The sequence below is a fragment of the Halichoerus grypus genome, chromosome 14 (assembly GCF_964656455.1).
Source record: "Halichoerus grypus chromosome 14, mHalGry1.hap1.1, whole genome shotgun sequence".
NCBI classification, from domain to species: Eukaryota; Metazoa; Chordata; class Mammalia; order Carnivora; family Phocidae; genus Halichoerus; species Halichoerus grypus.
In genome coordinates, this window is record NC_135725.1 from 51,860,498 (window position 1) to 51,884,542 (window position 24,045).

At 36.6% G+C, this 24,045-nt stretch overlaps 1 protein-coding gene across 1 annotated transcript in view; it reads left to right on the forward strand.

The window, feature by feature from the left end:
- The window catches only part of IFT74 (intraflagellar transport 74), a 91,313-nt gene that overhangs the window by 38,865 nt on the left and 28,403 nt on the right, over positions 1-24,045 (forward strand). Inside the window, exons 10-13 of the mRNA XM_078061323.1 lie at positions 897-959; positions 5,007-5,150; positions 6,465-6,505; positions 14,238-14,317. Coding sequence (XP_077917449.1) covers positions 897-959; positions 5,007-5,150; positions 6,465-6,505; positions 14,238-14,317 — 328 coding nt within the window. The remainder of the gene's footprint in view (positions 1-896; positions 960-5,006; positions 5,151-6,464; positions 6,506-14,237; positions 14,318-24,045) is intronic.

The following is a 24,045-nucleotide window of genomic DNA, read 5'->3' on the forward strand; positions in this document are numbered from 1 at the left end:
AATAGAAATAATAAAAAACCTCATATACCAGAGCCATAGGGATATTTACTTTCTTTTTTTCCTACCTAATAAGCAGCACATCTTTTACTTCTTTGTCCTTGATTTGAACAGCTCTTGCCTCCTAAACATAGTGTTTAAATAAGCAATTTGGGAGCCTGCTGAGGGGTTATTGAGAATTCTTCCAACATTCAGGCATGGTGGTGACTCCAGTTTGCAAGTTAGTGCCCTTACATACCCAGATAACCCTTAACTAAACAGTTAGCAGAGAATGAGTCCCCCAAAATGCCAAAAGTGAATGTAGTTCTCATTTCTCAGATATAACTTCATTGACAATTTAATACAACTATTTTAGTCAGGATTTATAAGATACAATGAAACACTGAAGAAAGAGTATTATAGAAATGCCAAAATACCATCAAAATATAGTTAATCTAGCCCAGTGGTTTTTGAATAATAATCAGCTGGAAAGTCTTGTCCCTAGGAGTGAGCCATGTAAATTACTATATGTCTTGGCCCTAAAAGAAATTAGGCAAAAGATATGGAAACATGGTTTTAAAATATCAAAGTTAACTTTAAACAATAACATCATTAATTTGAGGGCTTCTGATATTTAATATTTTCGAAACACAGTGATGATTCACTGTGAAAAGGTCTGGCTAACTTTGACAAGCTCCAAGTATTTTTTTAAAGGTAGATCATGGCAAAGTTTTTAGGAATAATGAAAGAAATTGGCAAAGATAGAAATAATGTTAATAAATTCTAGTCAATAGCAAGATGAGAGTTGAATATGTTTATAATGTTTACTTTGTCACATCCACATTTGAGATGCTAAGAAACAGAAATATATTATTCTAAACATAACTTGTATATATATTTACTTTTTTCCTTTTTCTTAGGAGTTAGACACACTTCAGCAACAACTAGATTCACTGAACATGAAAAAAAAGAGCTTGGAAGCTGTAAGTATAAAATCAAATAAGGGTTCTTATATTACTCAGCTACAAAAGATAATTCAGCTAAATAAAAGGAACTCATTCAAGTATATATTTATTTAGTAGTTTACTACGAGGAGTATAATTTTTTTCCCATTCAGCACCACAAATATCCTACTTTGGTAAGAAATTAGATTCAGTTATTGAGTACCTACTGTGTGCAAAATCATTCTGCCTTGCTGAGGCATGCAAAATCTAATAGTAATTTAAAGACATAAACAAGAAATTCAAAAGAAGTGAAGAGGGAGAGAGATCAGTTCATCAATTTAAAGATGTAAATGCTTGCTATTTGTTATTTGTTTATTTAAAGCAGTTTTAATTAAAAAAAACATGTTTATGGTAAAAAAAAATTAAGATGAAAGTGAAAATGCCTGTTTCTTTTCCCTCTTTCCAGACAGAACCACTTTGTATTTTTTGAGTGCTTATTCTGTGCTTTTTTGAGCTCTTTATGTAGATCACCAGCATTGTCATTTAATCTTTACAACAATTTTATAATCCTATCTTGGTTTTATTGTTGTGGAAAACCTCAAGTGGGATTCACATTTAAAATGCTGTCTGCAGCTTGGTTTTGTTTGTTTTCACCTAGCATTCTCTTGATTGTTCACATCAGCTCTCAGAGATCTCCTTCATTATTTTAAATTACTGCATTGTGTTACATTGCATGACTATAACACAGCCTTGTAGATGAATAGGTTGTTTATAGTTTTTTTTAGTATTTTTGGATTATAAACAATGCTGCAATGAAAACATGCATTTTATACAAAGTTAAATGAATGTGTCTTCAGATAAGTTTCTTGGAATGAGTCAAAAGCTAAATACACACTTCTGAAATGTAAGGATGCCAAATTGCCTTCCAAAAAGGTGGTTTCATTTTCTACTTCTAGACTCAATGTATGAGAGTGCCTGTTTTCTCGTGCACTCATTTAATAGCAAGCATTATTCACTTTTTCCATTTTTACTAGTTTAATAGGTAAAAATTTCTATCTTGTTTTAATTTTCACTTAGTTATGCATTTGTTGGCCAATGTATTTCTTTTTCTGTGAACTACCTTTTTCATGTCCTTTACACTTCAGTATACTGTCTATACCTCAAACCTTGCCTGCCTTTCCTGATTTCCTGTGGATTCAGGTAGGTATCATGATGATAGGATTAGTAACAATTATAGATTGACAGGATTGCCTTTACCTCTCTTGCACAAGAAATAAATGTGAGTATTTTGTAATTTTGGAAATTTGCTGTTGAAAAAGTAGTTTACTTATGGATTAGTCGGTTAAGCCTCTGCCTTCTGCTCAGGTCATGATCCGTCCTGGGATGAGTCCCACATCGGTCTCCCTGCTGAGCAAGGAGCCTGCTTCTCCCTCTCCCCTTGTTCCTCCCCGCTGCTCATGCTCTCTCTCTCTCTCTGTCAAATAAATAAAATCTTTAAAAAAAATTATCAAAATGGTTTTCTATGCTGATTGTCTTCATGTGAGTATAATTTTTATTTTTTGGATATCTCTGGTAATAGAAATATGCTTCGAAGAGTAAGGACCACATTTAGTATTAACACAGCTGGCCAGCAGAATTCCTCACTATCTGTTTTAGGGTTTGTGGGGAATGTCAAGTCTTATTTCACTTGGCAAAATTTAGTTTCTGCGGGAAGAGGTGTAAGCTATATCCTTGGATTTAGTGTTTGTATTGATGCCACTTTTTGACATCAGCACATGTATGCCTACAATAACATGAAATTTTATAAAAACTTACAGTATTCTCAGATCAAGAATATATAAGTAGTGGGGCAGACAGGGTGGCTCAGTCAGTTAAGCATCTGACTCTTGTAGACTCTTGGGCTCCCTGTTCAGTGGGGAGTCTGCTTCTCCCTCTCCCTCTGCCCCTCCCCTGGCTGCTGCGCATGCTCTCTCTCTCAAATAAATAAAGTCTTTAAAAAAAAAAAGAAAGATCAACATGCGTTTTATTGAGGAACAGTTTTATTGAGATGCAATTTGAACAAGTCTTAGGATGATTAAGCAAAAGGAAGGGGGAGGTAACTATGAAAAGGAATACCCCAAAATACCTGCATTTCTTCTATCTGTATTTCATTATCACACTTTTTCACCTGAACCTAATCCATTATTTTGAGCTGTATATATGGTGCTTTTTTTTTTTAAGATTTTTTTTTTTTTTTGACAGAGACACAGCGAGAGAGGGAACACAAGCAGGGGGAGTGGGAGAGAGAGAAGCAGGCCTCCCCACTGAGCAGGGAGCCCGATGCGGGGCTCGATCCCAAGACCCCGGGATCATGACCTGAGCCGAAGGCAGACGCTTAACGACTGAGCCACCCAGGCGCCCCTTTTTTTAAGATTTTTAAGTAATCTCTACACCCAGCGTGGGGCCCAGACCCACAACCCCCAAGACCAAGAGTCCCACTCTCCACCAACGGAGTCAGCCAGGTGCCCCTATATTATGCTTTTTAAATAGACTTTCACACATTTCCTTTAATTTACTTTTTCCTTTTAAGATTCCTTCTCTTTGGCTTTCAAAAAAGAGGAGGTCTTGCCTTTTAAAAATTTGGTCTCTTTCATGCTATGGACCTAGTTTCAGATATCATCATTCACTTTTATGTTTGTTAACTTAGAAAATTATTTAGATCTCAGATCCTCAGTCTCTTCATGTGTAAAACAGAGATGATAATATTATCTGATAGAGTTGTTTTGAGGATTAGAGATAGTATATAAAGAACATGGAATATAGTGCCTGGCACAGAACAAGTAATTAATAAATAACAGCTTTAAATGCAGTTTTCTCCCTCCTCATCATCATCACTATCAACAACCCTAGCTCTTTTGGTTATCTACTAAAGTTGCCACAGCCCTTATTTTCTCTTTGTGAACAGTAGAATAGTGGTGAATATACAGTAACTATTCTACTCTTGTGTATTAATTTCCTAGTGCTGCTGTAATAAAGTAACACCCACTGGGTAGCTTAAAACAACAAATTTTCTCACTCTTCTAGAGCCTAGAAGTCTAAAATCAAGGTGTCAGCAGAGCCGTTTCCTCTGAGACCTTGTTAGAATCTTTCCTGACCTCTTCCTACCTTCTGGTGGTGCCTATCAATCCTAGGCATTCATTCCTTTATTTTAGCTGCATCACCCCAGTTTCTGCCTGTGTCATCACATGGCTCCCCTTCTGTGTCTCTGTCTGTATGACTGCTCTTATCAGGACACCAGTCATTCTGGATTAGGGTATTAGGGTCCACCCTAATGACCTCGTCTTAACATGACTAAATTGGCAAAGACCCCGTTTCTAAGTTAGGTCATATTCACAGGTATTGGAGATTACCAGGACTTCAACACATCTTTTTGGGTGACAGTTCAACCTATATAATATTGTATTAGAGTATGTATATGACTACATATATATGAAAATATATTCCCTCTAGAGATTTCTTTAGACTTTAAATTTAATATTGTGGTTAAAGTTGTGCATACATTGTGACATTTTCTTTATTATCTTCCCATTGGTAGAGATGTCTTATCTTTGTTCAGGTCTTATATTTAGAAGATAAAATAAACTACCATCTTCTCATGAATCTTAGACTGAAAATAGCTTATGAAGGAAAAGGGGTTTATTTTTATTCTTCCAATTTACAAATGTGCTTTGTAGCATCATTGAGTACCGTAGATATTTGATATCACTATTTAAAAATGCTGATGGTTTAAATTTGTCCTTATTCGGGGCGCCTGGGTGGCTCAGTTGGTTGAGCGACTGCCTTCGGCTCAGGTCATGATCCTGGAGTCCCGGGATCGAGTCCCACATCGGGCTCTCTGCTCAGCGGGGAGTCTGCTTCTGCCTCTGACCCTCCCCCCTCTCATGTGCTCTCTCTCTCTCTCATTCTGTCTCAAATAAATAAATAAAATCTTTAAAAAATAAAAAAATAAAAAAATAAATTTGTCCTTATTCTTATAAGCTGAAACCTATGTGAGAATAGTTTTTGATAAAATACTAATTAAATGTTTCTTCTTTTTGTGCCCTTCAGGAAATAGCACACTCCCAGGTAAAACAGGAGGCTGTATTGCTGCATGAAAAACTTTATGAATTGGAGTCCCATCGAGACCAAATGATTGCCGAAGACAAAAGCATGGGATCTCCAATGGAAGAAAGAGAGAGATTACTTAAGCAGGTAGAAAAACAAAAATACTTATTTTACTATATCAAGATGTGGTGAATGTATTGATTTATTTTATTTAAGGCATAAGAGTTGAACAGAAAGCCAGTACTTAAAAAACAGTGAAAAGTGAGTTTCATCTAAATTGAGATGAACTATTTGACCAAGAAAATCTAGGTGAAAGTCATTTCTCATATAAACTGTTTCTTGATTTAAATCCTACTTTTATATGGTCTTTGTGCACATTTTGGCCATTTTTTCATCTTTTGGATCCATATAAGGAAACTGAAGGCTCTCTTTATTGGTCAGTAAACAATTAGATAATCTTATTGAAGATCTGTTCCATTATTTGTTTGGGCCTCCAAGGTTCATGAATTTTTGTGGTTATTTTTATCAGTGTCTCCATGAAGTGAATGGAATTAAAATGTCCTATGAAATCACAGTATCTCACCAAGTTGTGTCACATGTATTAAGTAGCTTTATTACTACCCACAGCTAGCTTTAATTTAGCACCAAGTTATAATTAGCCTGTTATTTATAATGAGACACCCTAACTATAGGGCCCTTAGGAGAAATGCATATATATTTGGGAACAACACCCATCAGGAACCTACAAATGAGACTCCTTTGTGGTCTTAGGTTGAGCCCAAATGGTTTGGAAGAACCTTAGGATCAACTTGGGAGCTATTTAAGTATTAGAATCATTCCAGAAAGGTATTAAAATCTAGACTCTGAAATTCCTTGGAAAGAGATCATCGGAGGCAGGGGAGGGAGAGTGTGATCTTGCGATAGGACTGTCAGATGAAATACAGAACAACTAGTTAAATTTTAATTTCAGGAAGCAGTGAATAATGTTTAGAGTAAGAGTGTGTGTGTGTCTGCATGGTATATTAGGGCATGGTATATACATGCCCTAAAAGTTATTCCTTGTTTATCTGAAATTCAGTTGTAATGGAATTGCTAAATCTGGCAACCCCTGCCTTGTGTGTGTGAGTTGGGGGGGTGAGGGGAGACAGTCTCAGAAATCCTGAAAATCCTGGATATTTATGTAAACTGTTCCAGGCCTGAAGACATGTTAACCTCATGGTGCCATGTGGATAGGTATAGCTGTATCAGTCATCACCCTTCCTTTGAAGAAAAAGGAAAAATCTGTGAATAGTTAATGATGTGTTTTTTAACTTCAAAGGTTGAATTTTAAGAAATAGGTTTTAAGAGACTATATTTGACATTTTAGTACAACATACATAGAAGGAAGTTATGTTTAAGGTACCCTAACAATGAGTAATTGTTTAAGTACTTAAAGTACTTTTTCTTTTTATGCCTTTATAGGTTAAAGAAGATAATCAGGAAATAGCCAGCATGGAGCGACAGTAAGTACTTTATAATAGGACATATTACATCCATTTCACATCTTTTAAATTATATTCTAAATGTGCAGTAGGTACATATTGTTACAGTTATCTTTTCCTATAGTTCACACTGGTAATATTGATGCAGCTTTCAATCTTATTTACAACTTTAAATATTTCTTTTAATGTTTAGTTAAGAGCCATTGCATAGTATAATTATTATTACTATTTTTGAGAGAGAGAGAGAGAGCATGAGCTGAGTGCGGGGAGGGGCAGAGGGAAAGAGAGAATCTTAAGCAGGCTCCACATCCAGTGTAGAGCCCGATGTGGAGCTTGATCTCATGACCCTGAAATCATGGCCTGAGCTGAAATCAAGAGCTAGAAGCTTAACCGACTGAGCTACCCAGGTGCCCCTCTTTTTAGAAAATAGCTTTATTAAGATATAATACCATACAATTCATATATTTAAAGCATACAGTTCAGAGGTTTTTAGTATATTCAGAATTGTGTGACCATCACCTCAGTAACTTTTAGAACAGTTTAATCTCCCCAGTAAGACCCAGTATCTGTTTCCTCACCCCCCCTCATCCATCACTTCTAGCCCTAGGTAACCATTCTACTTTATGTCCCTATAGATTAGCCTATTCTGGACGTTTTATATACATGGAATCATACAATATGTGGTCCTTTGTGGCTGGATTCTTTCACTCAGCATAATGTTTTCAAGGTTCATCTGTGTTGTAGTATGCATTCGTATTTAATTTCCTTTTTTTTTTTCTGGCCAAATAGTAATCCATTGTGTGGTTATGCCATACTTAACCAGTTATCAGTTGATAGCATTTGGATTGTTTCCATTTTTGCCTAAGATGGATCATCCTGGTATGAACATTGTCGTACAAGTTTTGTGTGAACATATGTTTTCAGAGTACAAATCCTTTACCTCTTTGGTCAGATTTATTCCTAGGTATCTTATGGTTTTTGGTGCAATTGTAAATGGGATCAATTCCTTGATTTCTCTTTCCCCTGCTTCATTGTTAGTGTATAGAAATGCAACTGACTTCGGTGCATTGATTTTTTTCCCCCTAAGTCTTGGTTAACTGTATTTTTTTTTTAACATTTTTTTAATTTAAATTCAGTTAATTAACATTTAATGTATTATTGGTTTCAGAGGTACAGGCCTGTGATTCATCAGTCTCATAGCCAGTGCTCATTACATCACATGCCCTCCCTTAATATCCATCACCCAGTTAGCCTTTCCCTCCATCTCCCTCCCCTCCAGCAACACTCAGTTTGTTTCCTATGATTAAGAGTCTCTTATGGTTTGTCTCCCTCTCTGGTTTTGTCTTGTTTTATTTTTTCCTCTCTTCCCCCATGTCTATAGCCATACCACCCTGAATGCGCCTGATATTGTCTGTGCATTAATTTTATATCCTGAGACTTTGCTTAATTCCTGTATCAGTTCTAGCAGTTTTTGGGTGGAGTCTTTTGGGTTTTCTACATAGAGTATCATGTCATTTGAGAAGAGTGAAAGTTTGACTTCTTTTTTGCTGATTCGGATGCCTTTTACTTCTTTTTGTTGTATGATTGCTGAGGCTAAGACTTCCAGTACTATGTTGAACAGCAGTGGTGAGAGCGGACATCCCTGTCATGTTCCTGACCTTAGGGGAAAAGCACTCAGTTTTTCCCCATTGAGAATGATCCTTGCTGTGGGTTTTTCATAAGTGGCTTTTATGGTATTGAGGTATGTTCCTTCTATCCCTATACTGCAGAAAGCTTTTACCAAGAAAGGATGCTGTATTTTGTCAAATGCTTTTCCTGCAACTTTTGAGAGCATCATATGGTTTTTGTCCTTTCTTTTATTAATGTGGTGTATCACGTGGATTGATTTGAGGGTGTTGAACCATCCTTGCAGCCCAGGAATAAATCCCATTTGGTTGTGGTGAATATAATCTTTTTAATGTACTGTTGGATCCTGTTAGCTAGTATCTTAGTGAGAGTTTTTGCATCCATGTTCATCAGGGATATTGGTCTGTAATTCTCCTTTCTGGTGGGATCTTTGTCTGGTTTTGGGATCAACGTAATTCTGGCCTCATAGAATGAGTTTGGAAGTTTTCCTTCCATTTCTGTTTTTTGAAACAGCTTCAGAAAAATAGGTATTAATTCTTTTTTTTTTTTTTTTTTTAAGATCTTATTTATTTATTTGACAGAGAGAGCACAAGCAGGGGGAGTGGCAGGCAGAGGGAGAGGGAGAAGCAGGCCCCCCACAGAGCAGGGGGAGCCCAATGCAGGACTCGATCCCAGAACCCCGGGATCATGACCTGAGCTGAAGGCAGTAGCTCAACCAGCTGAGCCACCCAGGTGCCCCAGTGTTAATTCTTCTTAAAATGTTTGGTAGAATTCTGCGGGGAGGCCATCCAGCCCTGGACTCTTGTTTGTTGGGAGATTTTTGATTACTGCTCCAATTTCTTTGCTGGTGATGGGTCTGTTCAGGTTTCTATTTCTTCCTGTTTTGGTTTTGGTAGTTTATATGTTTCTAGGAATGCATCCATTTCTTCCAGATTGCCTAATTTGTTGGCATATAAATTGCTCATCATGTGTTCTTATAATTGTATTTCATTGGTGTTGGTTGTGATCTCTCCTCTCTCATTTATGATTTTATTTATTTGGGTCCTTTCTCTTTTCATTTTGATAAGTCTGGCTGGTAGGGGTTTATAGATCTTATAAATTCTCTCAAAGAACCAGCACCTAGTTTCATTGATCTGTTCTCCTGTTTTTTTTTATTTCTATGTCATTGATTTCTGCTCTGATCTTTATTATTTCTCTTCTCCTGCTGGCTTTAGGCTTTATTTGCTATTCTTTTTCCAGCTCCTTTAGGTGTAAGATTAGGTTGTGTATTTGAGACTTTTCTTGCTTCTTGAGAAGGGCCTGTATTGCTATGTACTTCTCTCTTTTCATTTGTTTCCATGTATTTTTTTTTTAAGATTTTATTTATTTGCATGAAGAGAGAGAGAGCACACAAGCAGGGGGAAAGGCAGAGGGAGAGGGAGAAGCAGGCTCCCCGCTGAGCAGGGAGCCCAACACGGGGCTCAATCCAAGGAGCCTGGGATCATGACCTAAGCCGAAGGCAGATGCTTAACCAGCTTAGCCACCCAGGCACCCCATTTCCACGTATTTTTAAAATTCTTCTTTAATTTCCTGGCTATTAAGATGCTCTTTTAGGGCGCCTGGGTGGCTCAGATGGTTAAGCGTCTGCCTTCGGCTCAGGTCATGATCCCAGGGTCCTGGGATCGAGTCCCGCATCGGGCTCTCTGCTCCTTGGGAGCCTGCTTCTCCCTCTGCCTCTCTCTCTCTCTGTCTCTCATGAATAAATAAATAAAATCTTTAAAAAAAAAAAAAAAAAAAAAAAAAAAAAAAAAAGATGCTCTTTTATCTCCACGTGTTTGTGTTCCTTCCAAATTTTCTCTTGTGATTGAGTTCAAATTTTAAAGCATTGTGGTCTGAAAATACGCATGGTATAATCTAAGACTTTTGGTACCAGTTGAGACCTGATTTGTGACCCTGTATGTGATTTGTTCTGGAGGATGTCCCATGAGCACTTGAGAAAATGTGTATTTTGTTTTTTTAGGATGAAATGTTCTGAATGTCTGTGTGTCATTCTAAAGCCCCTGTTTCCTTGTTGATCTTCTGCTTAGATGATCTGTCCATTGCAGTAAGTGGGGTGTCCCCTACTATTTTTGCATTATTATCAATGTGTTTCTTTAATTTTGTTATTAATTGGTTTATATAATTGGCTGTTCCCAACTTAGGGGCATAGATATTTACAATTGTTAGATCTTGTTGTTGGATAAACCCTTTTATTATGATATAGTGTCCTTCTTCATCTGTTGTTATAGTCTTTGTTTTAAAATCTAATTTGGCTGATACAAGGATTGCCACCCCAGCTTTCTTTTGATGTCCATTAGCATGATATATGGTTTTCCACCCCCTCACTTTAAGTCTGGAGGTGTCTTTGGGTCTAAAATGAGTCTCTTGTAGATACCATATTGATGGGTCTTACTTTTTTATCCAGTCTGATACCCTTTGTCTTTTGATTGGAGTTTTTAGTCCATTTACATTTAGAGTAAGTATTGAAAGTTAAAAATTTAGTGCCATTGTATTACCTGTAAAGTCACTGTTTCTGTAGATTGTCTATGTTCCTTTCTGGTCCTTGTTTCTTTGGGGCTCTCTCTTCACTAAAAGGATCCCCTTTAATATTTCTTGCAGGGCTGGTTTAGTGTTCACAAATTCCTTTAGTTTATGTTTGCCCTGGAAACTCTTTATCTCTCCTTCTATTCTGAATGACAGCCTTGCTGGCTAAAGTATTGTTGGCTGCATATTTTCCCCATTTAGCACATTGAATATATCATGCCAGTCCTTTCTGGTCTGCCAGGTTTCTGTGAACAGGTCTGCTATCATTCTTATATTTCTACCCTTGTAGGTTAAGGATCTCTTGTCCCGAGCTGCTTTCAGGATTTTTTCTTTATATTTGAAATTTGCAAGTTTCACTATTATATGTCAAGGTGTTCACCTATTCTTATTGATTTTAAGGGGCTTCTCTGTGCATCCTGGACTAGAATGCCTGTTTCCTTCCCCAGATTAGGGAAGTTCTCAGCTATAATTTGTCCAAATAAACCTTCTGCCCCTCTCTCTGTCTCTTCATCTTCTGGGACCCCTATTATTCGAATATTATTTTGCTTTGTAGTATCACTGATTTCTCGAAGTCTCCCTTCGTGATCCAGTAGTTGTTTTTCTCTCTTTTTCTCAGCTTCCTTATTTTCCATCACTTTGTCTTTTATATGACTGACTCTCTTCTATATGACTGCCTCATTTATCCTAGCTGTTAGAGCCTCCATTTGTTACTGCAGCTCAGTATAGCATTTTTAATTTTGGCCTGATTAGAATTTAGTTCTTCTATTTCTACAGTAAGGGATTCTCCGGTGTTTTCTGTGCTTTTTTTGAGCCCAGCTAGTATCTTTATAATCGTTGTTTTGAATTCTAGTTCCGGCATCTTACTTATATCCATATTGATTAATTCCCTGGCAGTAAGTATTTCCTCCTGTTCTTTCCTTTGGGGTGAGTTTCTCTGTCTCATCATTATGTCCAGAAAAGAATAGAAGAAAGAGAGAGAGAGAAGACAAAAATAACACCACCACCACCAGAAAAAAAGCAAACAAAGCTAACCCTAAGAAAACAGAAACAAAACAAAATAAGAAAAAATCAAACAAGAAGTAAAACAGAACAAAAAGATCCTGGGTGTATTTGGTCTGTTTATTAAAAGAAACTAGATTCCAAAATAGGAAAGAAAGAAAAATTTATATATATACAAAAATAAAATAAAATACAATGAAAGGAAACCAAAAATAAAAATATATATAATATATATAAAAATTTTTAAAAAGAATTGAAAAAATAAGAAAATAGCTGGAAAAAAGCAAAACTGAAAAACTAAAGAATAATTAAAAAAAAAAAAAACATGAATGCTATATACTGTTTTCCCCAAGAGTTGAAGTTTTGCAAATTCTCTGTGATTAGTAAACTTTGTGCTAGCTGGTTATTCCTGCTATTCTTCTGGGGTAGGGGCCTGTTGTGCTGATTCTCAGGTGACCTTGCCCTGATGGAATTGCACCCCTGTTGCCAGGGGGTCAGGCTCAGTGTGAGTGGCTCCAGATTGCCTATGTGATGCTGTTTTGCTCCCTGAAGGCTTTCAGCACCAAAGGGTGGGGGGGAATGAAAATGGTGGTGCCCCCGTCTCTAGCCCTGGAGCTGAAGTTTGTGCCCCCCAGTCTTCAGTGAGCCCTTACAGAAAAGCAGTCAATCACTCTTGTCTCCCTGGTCTCCATCTAAACTGTGTGTTCACCCAGTCTGTGACCGAGTGTTTTTATCTCAGGCATGCAACCCAGTTTTGAGTCTCCAGACTTTTTGGGTTCGTGTGGCACAGATCCACACTGTTCCTCCTAGGAACAGGAGCGGGGTCACCTGCGCTTCTGCTGGGTCCCTGCCTAGAAAGCAGTTGTGTGACTGTGCAGCAGTTCTCAGTATGGCAACACCGAGCATAAAGCTGGCACCTAGACTCACTTTTTTCAGCCAGCTTCCCCACTCTGATGCCTGGGAACTCTGCTGCTCTCAGGGCACCCCCATTCTTTTTGTGACCCCAGGGTTCCTGAGACCTCGCTTTCCCACCTGGAAATCTGCCCCACTTCGTCAACTAAGCACCTTTAAGCTAGGGACATCCCCCCACCATAGCAGACCTCTGCAAGTTCCAATTTTGCACTCCTTCGCTTTAATACTTTGCAGTAGGCTCCTTAAGAAGGCTCCCTCCTCTCACTGTATCCTCCAGTGTATTGCCCTGGATTCATATCTCCACATCTCCTTCCAAAAAGTGGTCGCTTTTCTATTTGTAGAATTGCAGCATTTCTTTTCTCAGATCTTCAATTGATTTCACAGATGTTCAGAATGATTTGATAACTATCTAGCTGAATTCCAGGGACCAGATGAACTTAGTCCCCTACTCCTCCGCCATCTTAACTCCTTCCTGATTTATTTATTTATTTATTTTAGAGAGAGAGAGTAATCAAGTGTGTGCGTGCGTGAGTGGGGACAGGGGCAGAGGGAGAGGGAGAGAAAGAATCTCAAGCAGCCTCTGTGCTGAGCAGGGAGCCAATGCGGGGCTCAATCTCACGAGCTTAACCAGCTGAGCCACCCAGGCGCGCCTGCTTTGCCCATTTTTTAATTGGGCTATTTATCTTTTTATTATTGTAAGAAATCTTTATATGTTCCAGAGACAAGTCTCTTATCAGATAAATTATTTGCAAAGTTTCTTTCCCATTCTGTGGGTTTTGCACAAAAGTTTTAAATTTTGACAATGTCTAGTTTATTTTTTCTTTTGTTGCTTATGGTTTTGGTGACCTATCTAAGAAACCAGTTCCTAATCCAGAGTCAGGAAGATTTATGCCTATGATTTATTCTTAGAATTTTATAGTTTTGCCCGTATGTTTAGATCTATGATCCATTTTAAGTAAACTTTTGTATATGGTGTGAGGTAGGAGTTCAGTTTTATTCTTTTGTTTTTGCATATCCAGTTGTCCCAGCAACATTTGTTGAAATATTCTTTCAACAGATATTATCTAATATTCTTTACCCGCTTAATTATTTTGACACCGTTGTCAAAAATAGGTTGTATATAGTTACAGGGCCTCATTTCTTTACTCTCAATTTTATTTCATTGCTGTATATATCTTCCTTTATTCCAGTACCACACTATCTTAATTACCATAGCTTTGTAACAAGTATAGATGCTGTTTGTTAAAATTTTAACCTATATAATCTTCAGTCAATGATAAATTTTCTCTTATTTTCTAATTTTTAAGACTAATTTGCCAATTTAGTTCAGTTTGTACAAACCAACAAAAAAGGTTGCTAAAGATTTTTCACTTTAATATCACAAGTTAAGCTCAAAAGAAGCTTGGGGAAGGGTCTGCTTTTGAAATCAGGCAACCTAACATTCTCAGAATATACTTATACTCTGAATATGAATCCTAAAGAAAGATCTGGAAAAGACTTTTCTCTTTAAATTTATCGTATTGTCTTCAGAATAGGGCATATTATATACAGTTACTATTTTTGCAACTTAGAAAAGATTTCCTAACATCATTAAATGTTTCTACTGAATATCTAAATTATCTGTCATAAATTTATTAACTAATATTTTCAACAGGTTAACAGATATAAAAGAAAAAATAAATCAGTTTAATGAAGAAATTGGACAACTGGACATGGATTTAGAAGAACACCAAGGTGATTTTTCTGGAATTTTTATAATGTATAATAACAGATATATAGCAGTATTGATTTCGTATTAACTTGGGCCTCAGGGACTATTTACCTGGGATTTATTATTTAATTCTTAATGAGATCCCTAACTTTAACTACTAAAATGCTTAACTGTACTATAATAGTAAATATTATAATTAATGTTAAATTATTTCAGCTGACTAAAACCTTGAAATAAAATGGTGATATAATGACAAGAATTTATCTTGTTTTGCAAAACAATTTTTTTAAAAATGAAGTGAAACAGTTGAAAGTTGTTACAGATTTCTAATTTATACCTCCTTAATAGGTCAACTATAAATCAACTGGGGTAAGAATTGAGGGGAGAGAGGATCATGTCACAAACAGAAAGAATTAATTCTGTAGGGGTCCCAGTAATGAGGTAGCAAGTACTGATTATTCTGATCCTTTTCCAACTTTCCCCAGCTGTGAGATTTGAAGAGCCAAAGGGACTAGAACACTTGTATGTGTTCTGGGGTGTGAACAAGTGGAAATGGGGTGTGAATAAGTGGAAATGCTTTTGGTGGCTGTTTGAGAGCTATAGTGTATGTGTGGTTGGGGGAAGAGATTGGGCATTATAGTTTCCTTACCAGCTTCTTTGTAATAAGGATGAGAAAGGTGGGTTCCTCATGGCACTTTAATCACAGATTAACTGCAAACCGGTATTTATGTGCTCTTGGATTAGGAAGAAGTGACTATATATTCTTAAGAGTTACATATGGTATTGTAAACCGTATGCATATACGTGTATACCTATTATGGCTAAAGAAACACTCATAGCAGGGAAAAGAGGTGTTCTATTCCTAAATAAATTTTTTACTTCAGTTTTAAATGTAGTGTATTAGTTTTATTTATATTTTTTCTTGATGTATGAATAATAGCATTAGCTACTATTGATTAATTACTTACCTGGACTGGGCACTATGTGATCTTTACAAGAACTTTTTGAAGTCTTATAAGCCCTTTTATACTTGTTGAAGCTCAGAGAAGTTTCTAAAATTCCCACAGCTAGTAAAGGGTAAAGTCTAGATTTAGACCAAGTTCTCTTTGATCCCAAAGTTTTATTCTCTTTCCAAGCCTAATCTTGGCGTTCTGATATGAAGTGCTACATTTGTGAAATAAAAATATTCTTATGATATGCTTACATAGTTTTATTTACATATGGCTAGTAATGGCTTTAAGTAAGACATATTTAGGCATATTAGTCATATAAGGCAGACAAACTTTAAGTCCCAGTTATTAGGTAAATAAAACTTACCTGAGCTTTTATTTTCTCATCTACAAAATGAATATAATGGTCCTTCCTCACTAAGGTTTATGAATATTAAATGGCATATATGGCAAGAGGGGCTCAAAATAAATTGTTAAGACTAAGGTCATATTATTTTCTTTATTAAATTATTTTATTGCTTTTAATTTATATAGATCTAGTATTCTAGATTTTCTTTATTAACAAATTATTCTGAGAAATCTGCTAATGTTCTTGATTTTAGACACTTTATAGGAAACTTTCTGAATAATTTTCCTCATCCTAAATTTAAATTTCTAACAACATTGAATTTATTTTTCCAGTAAAGTAACTCATTTTGAGGGTACAATTTATTATTAATTGCTAGTTCTAAGATAAATAGAATGTTTTGAATTTTAGCTTCTGTTTTCCTTTTTGTTTTCTAACCTTTGTCCTTTTTGATTAATGTGGAAAAAGACAATCTATAATGTAATACTATATATATAAATATACATATATATGTATGTTCATATATATATACATATATATGTCAACACATTCATTTTTTGTTCTTCTGATACAGTGTGAACATCCTGAATTATGGGTATAACAGCACAGGGGGTTTTGTTAGAAGGTTATGTATTAGCTCAGGACTTCATTATTTCTTGCCGGACCTATCACAGTACACTTCCAACTGGTTGTCCCACTTCCAGTCTTGCCCCCTCTCAGATTCATCCACCACAGTGTTGCTAGAGTGACTTAATGTAAAATTGATTCTGTGTCATTCTCCTGCTTAACAGTGGCTCCCCATGACCTATGAGATAAAGTTTAAGAATCTTTGCATGGCATTATAGTCCCTCTGCAATCTGACCTGTATGTTGTCAGTCTCCTCTCTTACTCCTCATCATCTCTATCCTTACATTCTAATAATCTCCTCATGGTACTCCACACCTCACCCCCTTTACGATAAGTCAAACTGTTTCATGCTCAATCCTATGCTCCTACTATTTATTCCTTTGTCTTAAATGTTCTTTCCGTTGTTTCTTACCTTGGTAATTTCTCATCTTTTAAAATCTACTTCAGATATCCTTTAATTCACCGTAATAACCCTAACTTCTCTCCTTGACCTATTTCTGGGCTGAGCTAAGTGAATGACCTCCTCCATTATCAGAGCACACTGTGCATAAATATATCACTGTATTGACCACACTGTATTACCGCTATCTACTAGGATGTTTGTCTTTCCTCTGAGGCTATACATCCTCAAAGGATCTGGACTGTGTCTTATTCACTCTGGTAACCTCTCATCAACACAGTGTCTAGGAAAATAAACAATAAATGTTTGTGGAATGAATGAAACAGTGCTATACTTCAGCAGGGAAAGATTTGTAGAATGAACAAAAGATGGAAGTTGGGCTCTATCAATTCTTTGCACCCTTTAGTTTTTAGGATATACATATGCACTCTTTTCTAGAGATAGTTGGATTGGTTAACAAAGGTTTTATTATTTTCTAGAGGATTCCTACCTTGGATTCATGATTTCCAGTAAAGTGGTGGGTTCTCACCTACATCTGCATTCTCAGCAGTTCCTTGACACAAGATTGTAGATAATCCACTCCTTAAGATGTGGAGGATAATCAAGATATTTTGACTTTCCAATTCATATTTTTTCCTGCCTCAGGCTTTATTCCCTCTGGCCCATTTTACTAATTTTATAGATGCTACCTTAGCTTCTGCTATTTATGGTACCTTTGTATGATCCACCTAAGGCCACCTTTTGCCTTGTAGGGGTTCTGGTTAAGATAACATATAAACTATAAATGATGTTTGTACATGTCTCACTTTGTAGTAGTTGCTTCATCCTTTCAGTTTTGCATAATTCATTTTAAATTCAGAGGCATCCTCGGATACTAGGCCAGGTACAGTTGTGTTTTCTGTTAGGTATTAATGGTGGCTGTGTAGTCCAATATCTTCCTTAAGTGCATTATATTTATTCATTTTGGCAAGTCTCTAAAGTTTTAATTTGCCAAAGGTTACATTGGGTAACTGTGTCTCAAAGCTAACTAAGTAAATTCAGTGAACAGTTATTTGACTATTCTATGAAAATCTTCATTGTGCAGATGCTGAGTTATCCTCATAATGCACTTGGACTTTTGACCAATTCTAGATAGGCTTCTTTGATCTAAAATCTTTACTTTTTCTTTGTTAAGTGACTGAAAAAAATAATAATCTCCTTGCAAAAATTTCAGTATAATAAAATAGCATTTCTCTTTTCATACTGCTAAGGGATTTAATTTTATCATCTTAAATATTTTCTAGACTTCACCCAGATAGTAGTTTTACCTTGGTGATGGATGAGGTAATTTTTTTATATGGGTTCTAAACATATTTAGATTGAAATACATATACTGTTCTGTAAGTAATTGTTATTATTATTTATGCTAACTAGAAGCAATGAGAAATAGTTCTATTGAAAGTTACTAAAGTGGTCAGAATTTGGGTATAAACTACATCATTGCTAAAGCAGAGCATTATTGGCAGATGCCGTACTACTTTTCAGAAAAGGCAGAACCCATCCAGATTTCTCCTTTCTCAGCTAAATGCCAGCCATTAAATTTGCTTAATTGTTGCTTTTTAAATATTGCTTCTGCCTAAAGCCAGCAGAAGAAGGGAAATAATAAAGATTAGAGTAGAAATAAATGATACAGAAACAAAAAAACTAGGAGGCACCTGGGTGGCTCAGTCAATTAAGCATCTGCCTTCGGCTCAGGTCATGATCCCAGTGTCCTGGGATCAAGCACTGTGTCGGGCTCCCTGCATAGCAGGGAGTCTGCTTCTCCCTCTCACTCTCCCTCTGTGCTAAAGAAGAAGAAACAAAAAGTCAGTAGAACAGATCAATGAAACCAGGAGCTGGTTCTTTGAAGGAATTAATAAAATTGATAACCCCCTAGTCACTCTTACCAAAAAGAAAAGAGAAAGGACCCAAATAAATAAAATCACAAATGAGGAGAAATAACCAACACAGAAATGCAAACAAAAGAGAATATTATGAAAAATTATATGCTAACAAATTGGGCAATCTGGAAGAAATTGATAAATTCTTAGAAACATATAAACTACTAAATCTGAAACAGGAAGAAATAGAAAACTTGAACAGACCCATAACCAGCAAAGAAACTGAAGCAGTAATCAAAAATCTCCGAACAAAACGAAAGTCCCAGGGCCAGATGGCTTCCCAGGGGAATTCTACCAAACATTTAAAGAAGAGTTAATACCTGTTCTTCTCGAACTATTCCAAAAAATAGAAATGGAATCCAAACTCATTCCATGAGGCCAGCATTACCCTGATTTCAAAACCAGACAAAGACTCCATTAAAAACAGAACTACAGGCCAATATCCCTGATGAACATGGATGCAAAAATTCTCAACAAAATATTAGCAAATCAAATCCCACAGTACATTAAAAGAATCATTCACCATGATCAAGTGGGATTTATTCCTGGGTTGCAAGGGTGGTTCAATATTTGCAAATCCTTCAACATGATACCCTACATTAATAAAAGAACCATATGATCCTCTCAATAGACGCAGAAGAAGCATTTGACAAAGTACAGCATCCATTCTTAATAAAAACTCTCAACAAAGTAGAGATAGAGGGAAGATACCTCAACATCCTAAAAGCCATATATGAAGGATCAACAACTAGTATCACCCTCAATGGGGGAAAACAGAGCTTTTCCTCTACAGTCAGGAACAAAACAGGGATGTCCACTCTCACCATTGTTATTTACCATAGTACTGGAAGTCCTAGCCTCAGCAATCAGACAAATAAAAGACATCCAAATCGGCAAGGAAGATGACATGATACTTTATATAGAAAACCCAGAAGGGGCTCCTGGCTGGCTCAATCAGAAGAGCATAGGCCTTTTGATCTTGGGGTTGTGAGTTTGAGCCCTACGTTGGATGTAGAGATTACTTAAAAAAAACAAAATCTTAAAAAAAAAACCAAAAAAGTCGAAAAGACTCCACCAAAAAGTCAGTAAAATTGCTAGAACTGATACACGAATTTAGTAAAGTCACAAGATGCAATATCAGTGTACAGAAATCTGTTGCATGTCTATACAGCAATAATGAAGCAGCAGAAAGGATAAATCAAGGAATCGCTCCCATTTACAATTGCACCAAAAACCATAAGATACCTAGGAATAAACCTAACCAAAGAGGTAGGAAATCTGTACTCTGAAAACTATAACACACATAGGAAAGAAATTGAAGGTGACACAAAGAAATGGAAAAACATTCCATGCTCATGAATAGGAAGAACAAATATTGTTAAAGCATCGATACTACCCAAAGTAATCTACACATTTAATGCAATCCTGATCAAAATACCACCAGCATTTTTCAGCTAGAATAAACAATCCTAAAATATGTATGGAACCAGAAAAGACCCCAGATAGCCAAAGCAATCTTGAAAAAGAAAAGCAAAGCTTGAGGCATCACAATTCTGGACTTCAAGTGATATTACAAAGCTGTAGTGATCAAGACAGTATGGTACTGGCAGAAAAACAGACACATAGATCAGTGGAACAGAACAGAGAACCCAGAAATGGACCCACAACTATATGATCAACTAATCCAACAAAGCCAGAAAGACTTAATGGGAAAAAGACAGTCTCTTCAAATGGTGTTGGGAAAACTGGACCACTTTCTTACACCATGCACAAAAATAAATTCAAAATGGATGAAAGACCTAAATTGAGACAGGAAACTATCAAAATCCTAGAGGAGAACACAGGCAGTAACCTCTTGGACATTGGCTGTAGTAACTTTTTTTTTTTTATTATATTATGTTAATCACCATACATTACATCATTAGTTTTTGATGTAGTGTTCCATGATTCATTGTTTGCGTATAACACCCAGTGCTCCATGCAGAACGTGCCCTCTTTAATACCCATCAGCAGGCTAACCCATCCCCCCACCCCCCTCCCCTCTAGAACCCTCAGTTTGTTTTTCAGAGTCCGTAGTCTCTCATGGTTCGTCTCCCCCTCCAATTTCCCCCCCTTCGTTTTTTTTTTTTTTAATTTTATTATGTTATGTTAGTCACCATACAGTACATCATTAGTTTTTGATGTGGTGATCCATGATCCATTGTTTTTGTATAACACCCAGTGCTCCATGCAGTACGTGCCCTCCTTAATTAATACCCATCACCAGGCTAACCAATCCCCCCTCCCCCCTCCCCTCTAAAACCCTGTTTGTTTCTCAGAGTTCATAGTCTCTCATGGTTCATCTCTCCCTCTGATTTCCCTCCCTTCATTTTTCCCTTCCTTCTCCTAATGTCCTCCATGCTATTCCTTATGTTCCACAAATAAGTGAAACCATATGATAATTGACTTTCTCTGCTTGACTTATTTTACTTAGCATAATCTCCTCCAGTCCCATCCATGTTGATGTAAAAGTTGGGTATTCATCCTTTCTGATGGCTGAGTAATATTCCATTGTATATATGGACCACATCTTCTTTATCCATTCATCTGTTGAAGGGCATCTCGGCTCTTTCCACGGTTTGGCTATTGCGGACATTGCTGCTATGAACATTGGGGTGCATATGGCCCTTCTTTTCACTGCATCTGTGTCTTTGGGGTAAATACCCAGGAGTGCAATTGCTGGGTCATAGGGTAGCTCTATTTTTAAATTTTTGAGGAACCTCCACACTGTTTTCCAAAGTGGCTGTACCAACTTGCATTCCCACCAACAGTGTAAGAGGGTTCCCCTTTCTCCACAACCTCTCCAACATTTGTTGTTTCTTTCCCTGTCCATTTTTGCCATTCTAACTGGTGTAAGGTGGTATCTCAGTGTGGTTTTAATTTGAATTTCCCTGATGGCTAATGATGATACATCTCCAAAAGCTAGTGAAACAAAAGCAAAAATGAACTTTTGGGACTTCATCAAGATAAAGAGCTTCTGCACAGCAAAGGAAGCAGTCAACAAAACAAAGAGGCAACCCAGAGAATGGGAGAAGATATTTGCAAATGACACTACAGATAAAGGGCTTGTATCCAAGATCTATAAAGAACTTCTCAAACTCAACACCCAAAAAACAAATAAGTCAAAAAATGGGCAGAAGATATGAAAAGACACTTCTCTGAAGAAGACATACAAATGGCTAACAGACAAATCCCCCCCTTCGTTTTTCCCCTCCTGCTATCTTCTTTTTTTTTTTTTCTTTTTAACATATAATGTATTACTTGTTTCAGAGGTACAGGTCTGTGATTCAACAGTCTTACACAATTCACAGCGCTCATCATAGCACATACCCTCCCCAATGTCTATCATCCAGCCACCCCATCCCTCCCACCCCCCACCACTCCAGCAACCCTCAGTTTGTTTCCTGAGATTAAGAATTCCTCATATCAGTGAGGTCATATGATACATGTCTTTCTCTGATCGACTTATTTCGCTCAGTGTAATACCCTCCAGTTCCATCCACGTCGTTGCAAATGGCAAGATTTCATTCCTTTTGATGGCTGCATAATATTCCATTGTGTATAATATATACCACATCTTCTTTATCCATTCATCTGTCGATGGACATCTTGGCTCTTTCCACATTTTCGCTGTTGTGTAGTAACTTCTTACGAGATATGTCTTCTGGGGCAAGGGAAACAAATGCAAAAATGAACTGTTGGGACTTCATCAAGATAAAAAGCTTCTGCATAGTGAAGGAAATAATCAACAAAACTAAAAGGCGGCCTTCAGAATGGGAGAAGATACTTGCAAATGACATGTCTGATAAAGGGTTAGTATCCAAAATCTGTAAAGAACTTAACTCAGTACCCCCAAAAACAAATATTCCAGTTAAGAAACAGACAGAAGAAATGAATAGACATTTTTCCAAAGAAGATACAGAGCTGGCTAACAGACACATGGAAAGATGCTCAACATCACTCATCAGGGAAGTACATATCAAAACTACAATGAGATACCACCCACACCTGTCAGAGAAGGGCTAAAATTAACAACACAGGAAACAACAGATTGGCAAAGATGCAGAGAAAGGGGAACCTTCTTGCACTGTTGGTGGGAATGCAAACTGGTGCAGCCACTCTGAAAAACAGTATGGAGGTTCCTCAGAAAGTTAAAAATAGAACTACCCTATGATCCAGCAATTGCACTACTAGGTATTTACCCAAAGGATACCAAAACACTGTTTCAAAGGGGCACATGAACCCCGATGTTTATAGTAGCATTATCAACAATAGCCAAATTATGGAAAGAGCCCAAATGTCCATCAACTGATGAATGGATAAAGAAAATGTGGTATATTTATACACAATGGAATATTACTCAGCCATAAAAATGAATGAAATCTTACCATTTGTAATGATGTGGATGAAACTAGAGAGTATTATGCTAAGTGAAATAAGTCCCTCAGAAAAAGACAAACATTGTATGATTTCACTCATATGTGGAATTTAAGAAATAAAACAGATGAACCTAGAGGGGGAAAAAAAGAGAGAAGCAAACTAGAAAACAGACTCTTAACTATAGAGAATAAACGGAGGTTTCCTGGAGGCGAGGTGGGTGGGGGGATGTGTTAAATGGGTGATGGATATTAAGGAGTTCACTTGTTCAGATGAGCACTGGGTGTTGTATGTAGGTGATGAATCACCAGATTATATACCTGAAACTAATATTACAATGTATGCTAACTGGAATTTAAATAAAAACTTGAAAAAATATTGCTTCTGAATGAAAAAGAGAAAGTAATGGAAAAAGCACTATTGTTCTGGGTAAAGAAAAAAAAAACAAAAAATAGATAATAGTAGCCTGTATTCTCATTTAAACAGGATATCCTTTCAAATAAGGATCCTTTTACCTCAAGGTTTACTTCTGACATGTAGCCAAGTAATTTGTTTTTGTAATTGTTGACTTAGAAATTTTTTATTCTCACCAGAAATTAATACTTGAGAGTTTATATATCTCATATTGAAGCTTCCTCAAAGTAGGTAATGTTTCTTAGTCCACTTAAGTCAGATCCTTACTTTATTCTTCACTATATTACATTAAATTCTGAAAAGAAGAGTGTTACTGTTTTAAAACATGACAAAACCACGGAGTAGGAGCACAAAATAAGTGATCAGTCTTCTATGCAAAATTCTGAAACCTTTTGAAATTGGGTTGGTTCTCAGCTTTACCCAGTGTTGGCTTAGGTTTAGGCTTTCTCTAGTCTGCTCAGTTAGTTGCCACTTGTCTATCTGCTTACAGCTTTTGAAATTCTATTTCTATTATTTTCTTTTTTAGTTTTCCTTATTGCTGGGAGTTTTACCTTTAAAAATTCTTTTTACTATAGTTTTAGTTGAGTTTGGGAGAGGATTAGAATTAACTGTGCATATTCAATTTGCCGTCTTTATCAAGAAATTGCCAGTTTTATAAGTTTTATAAACTTTACTTAGA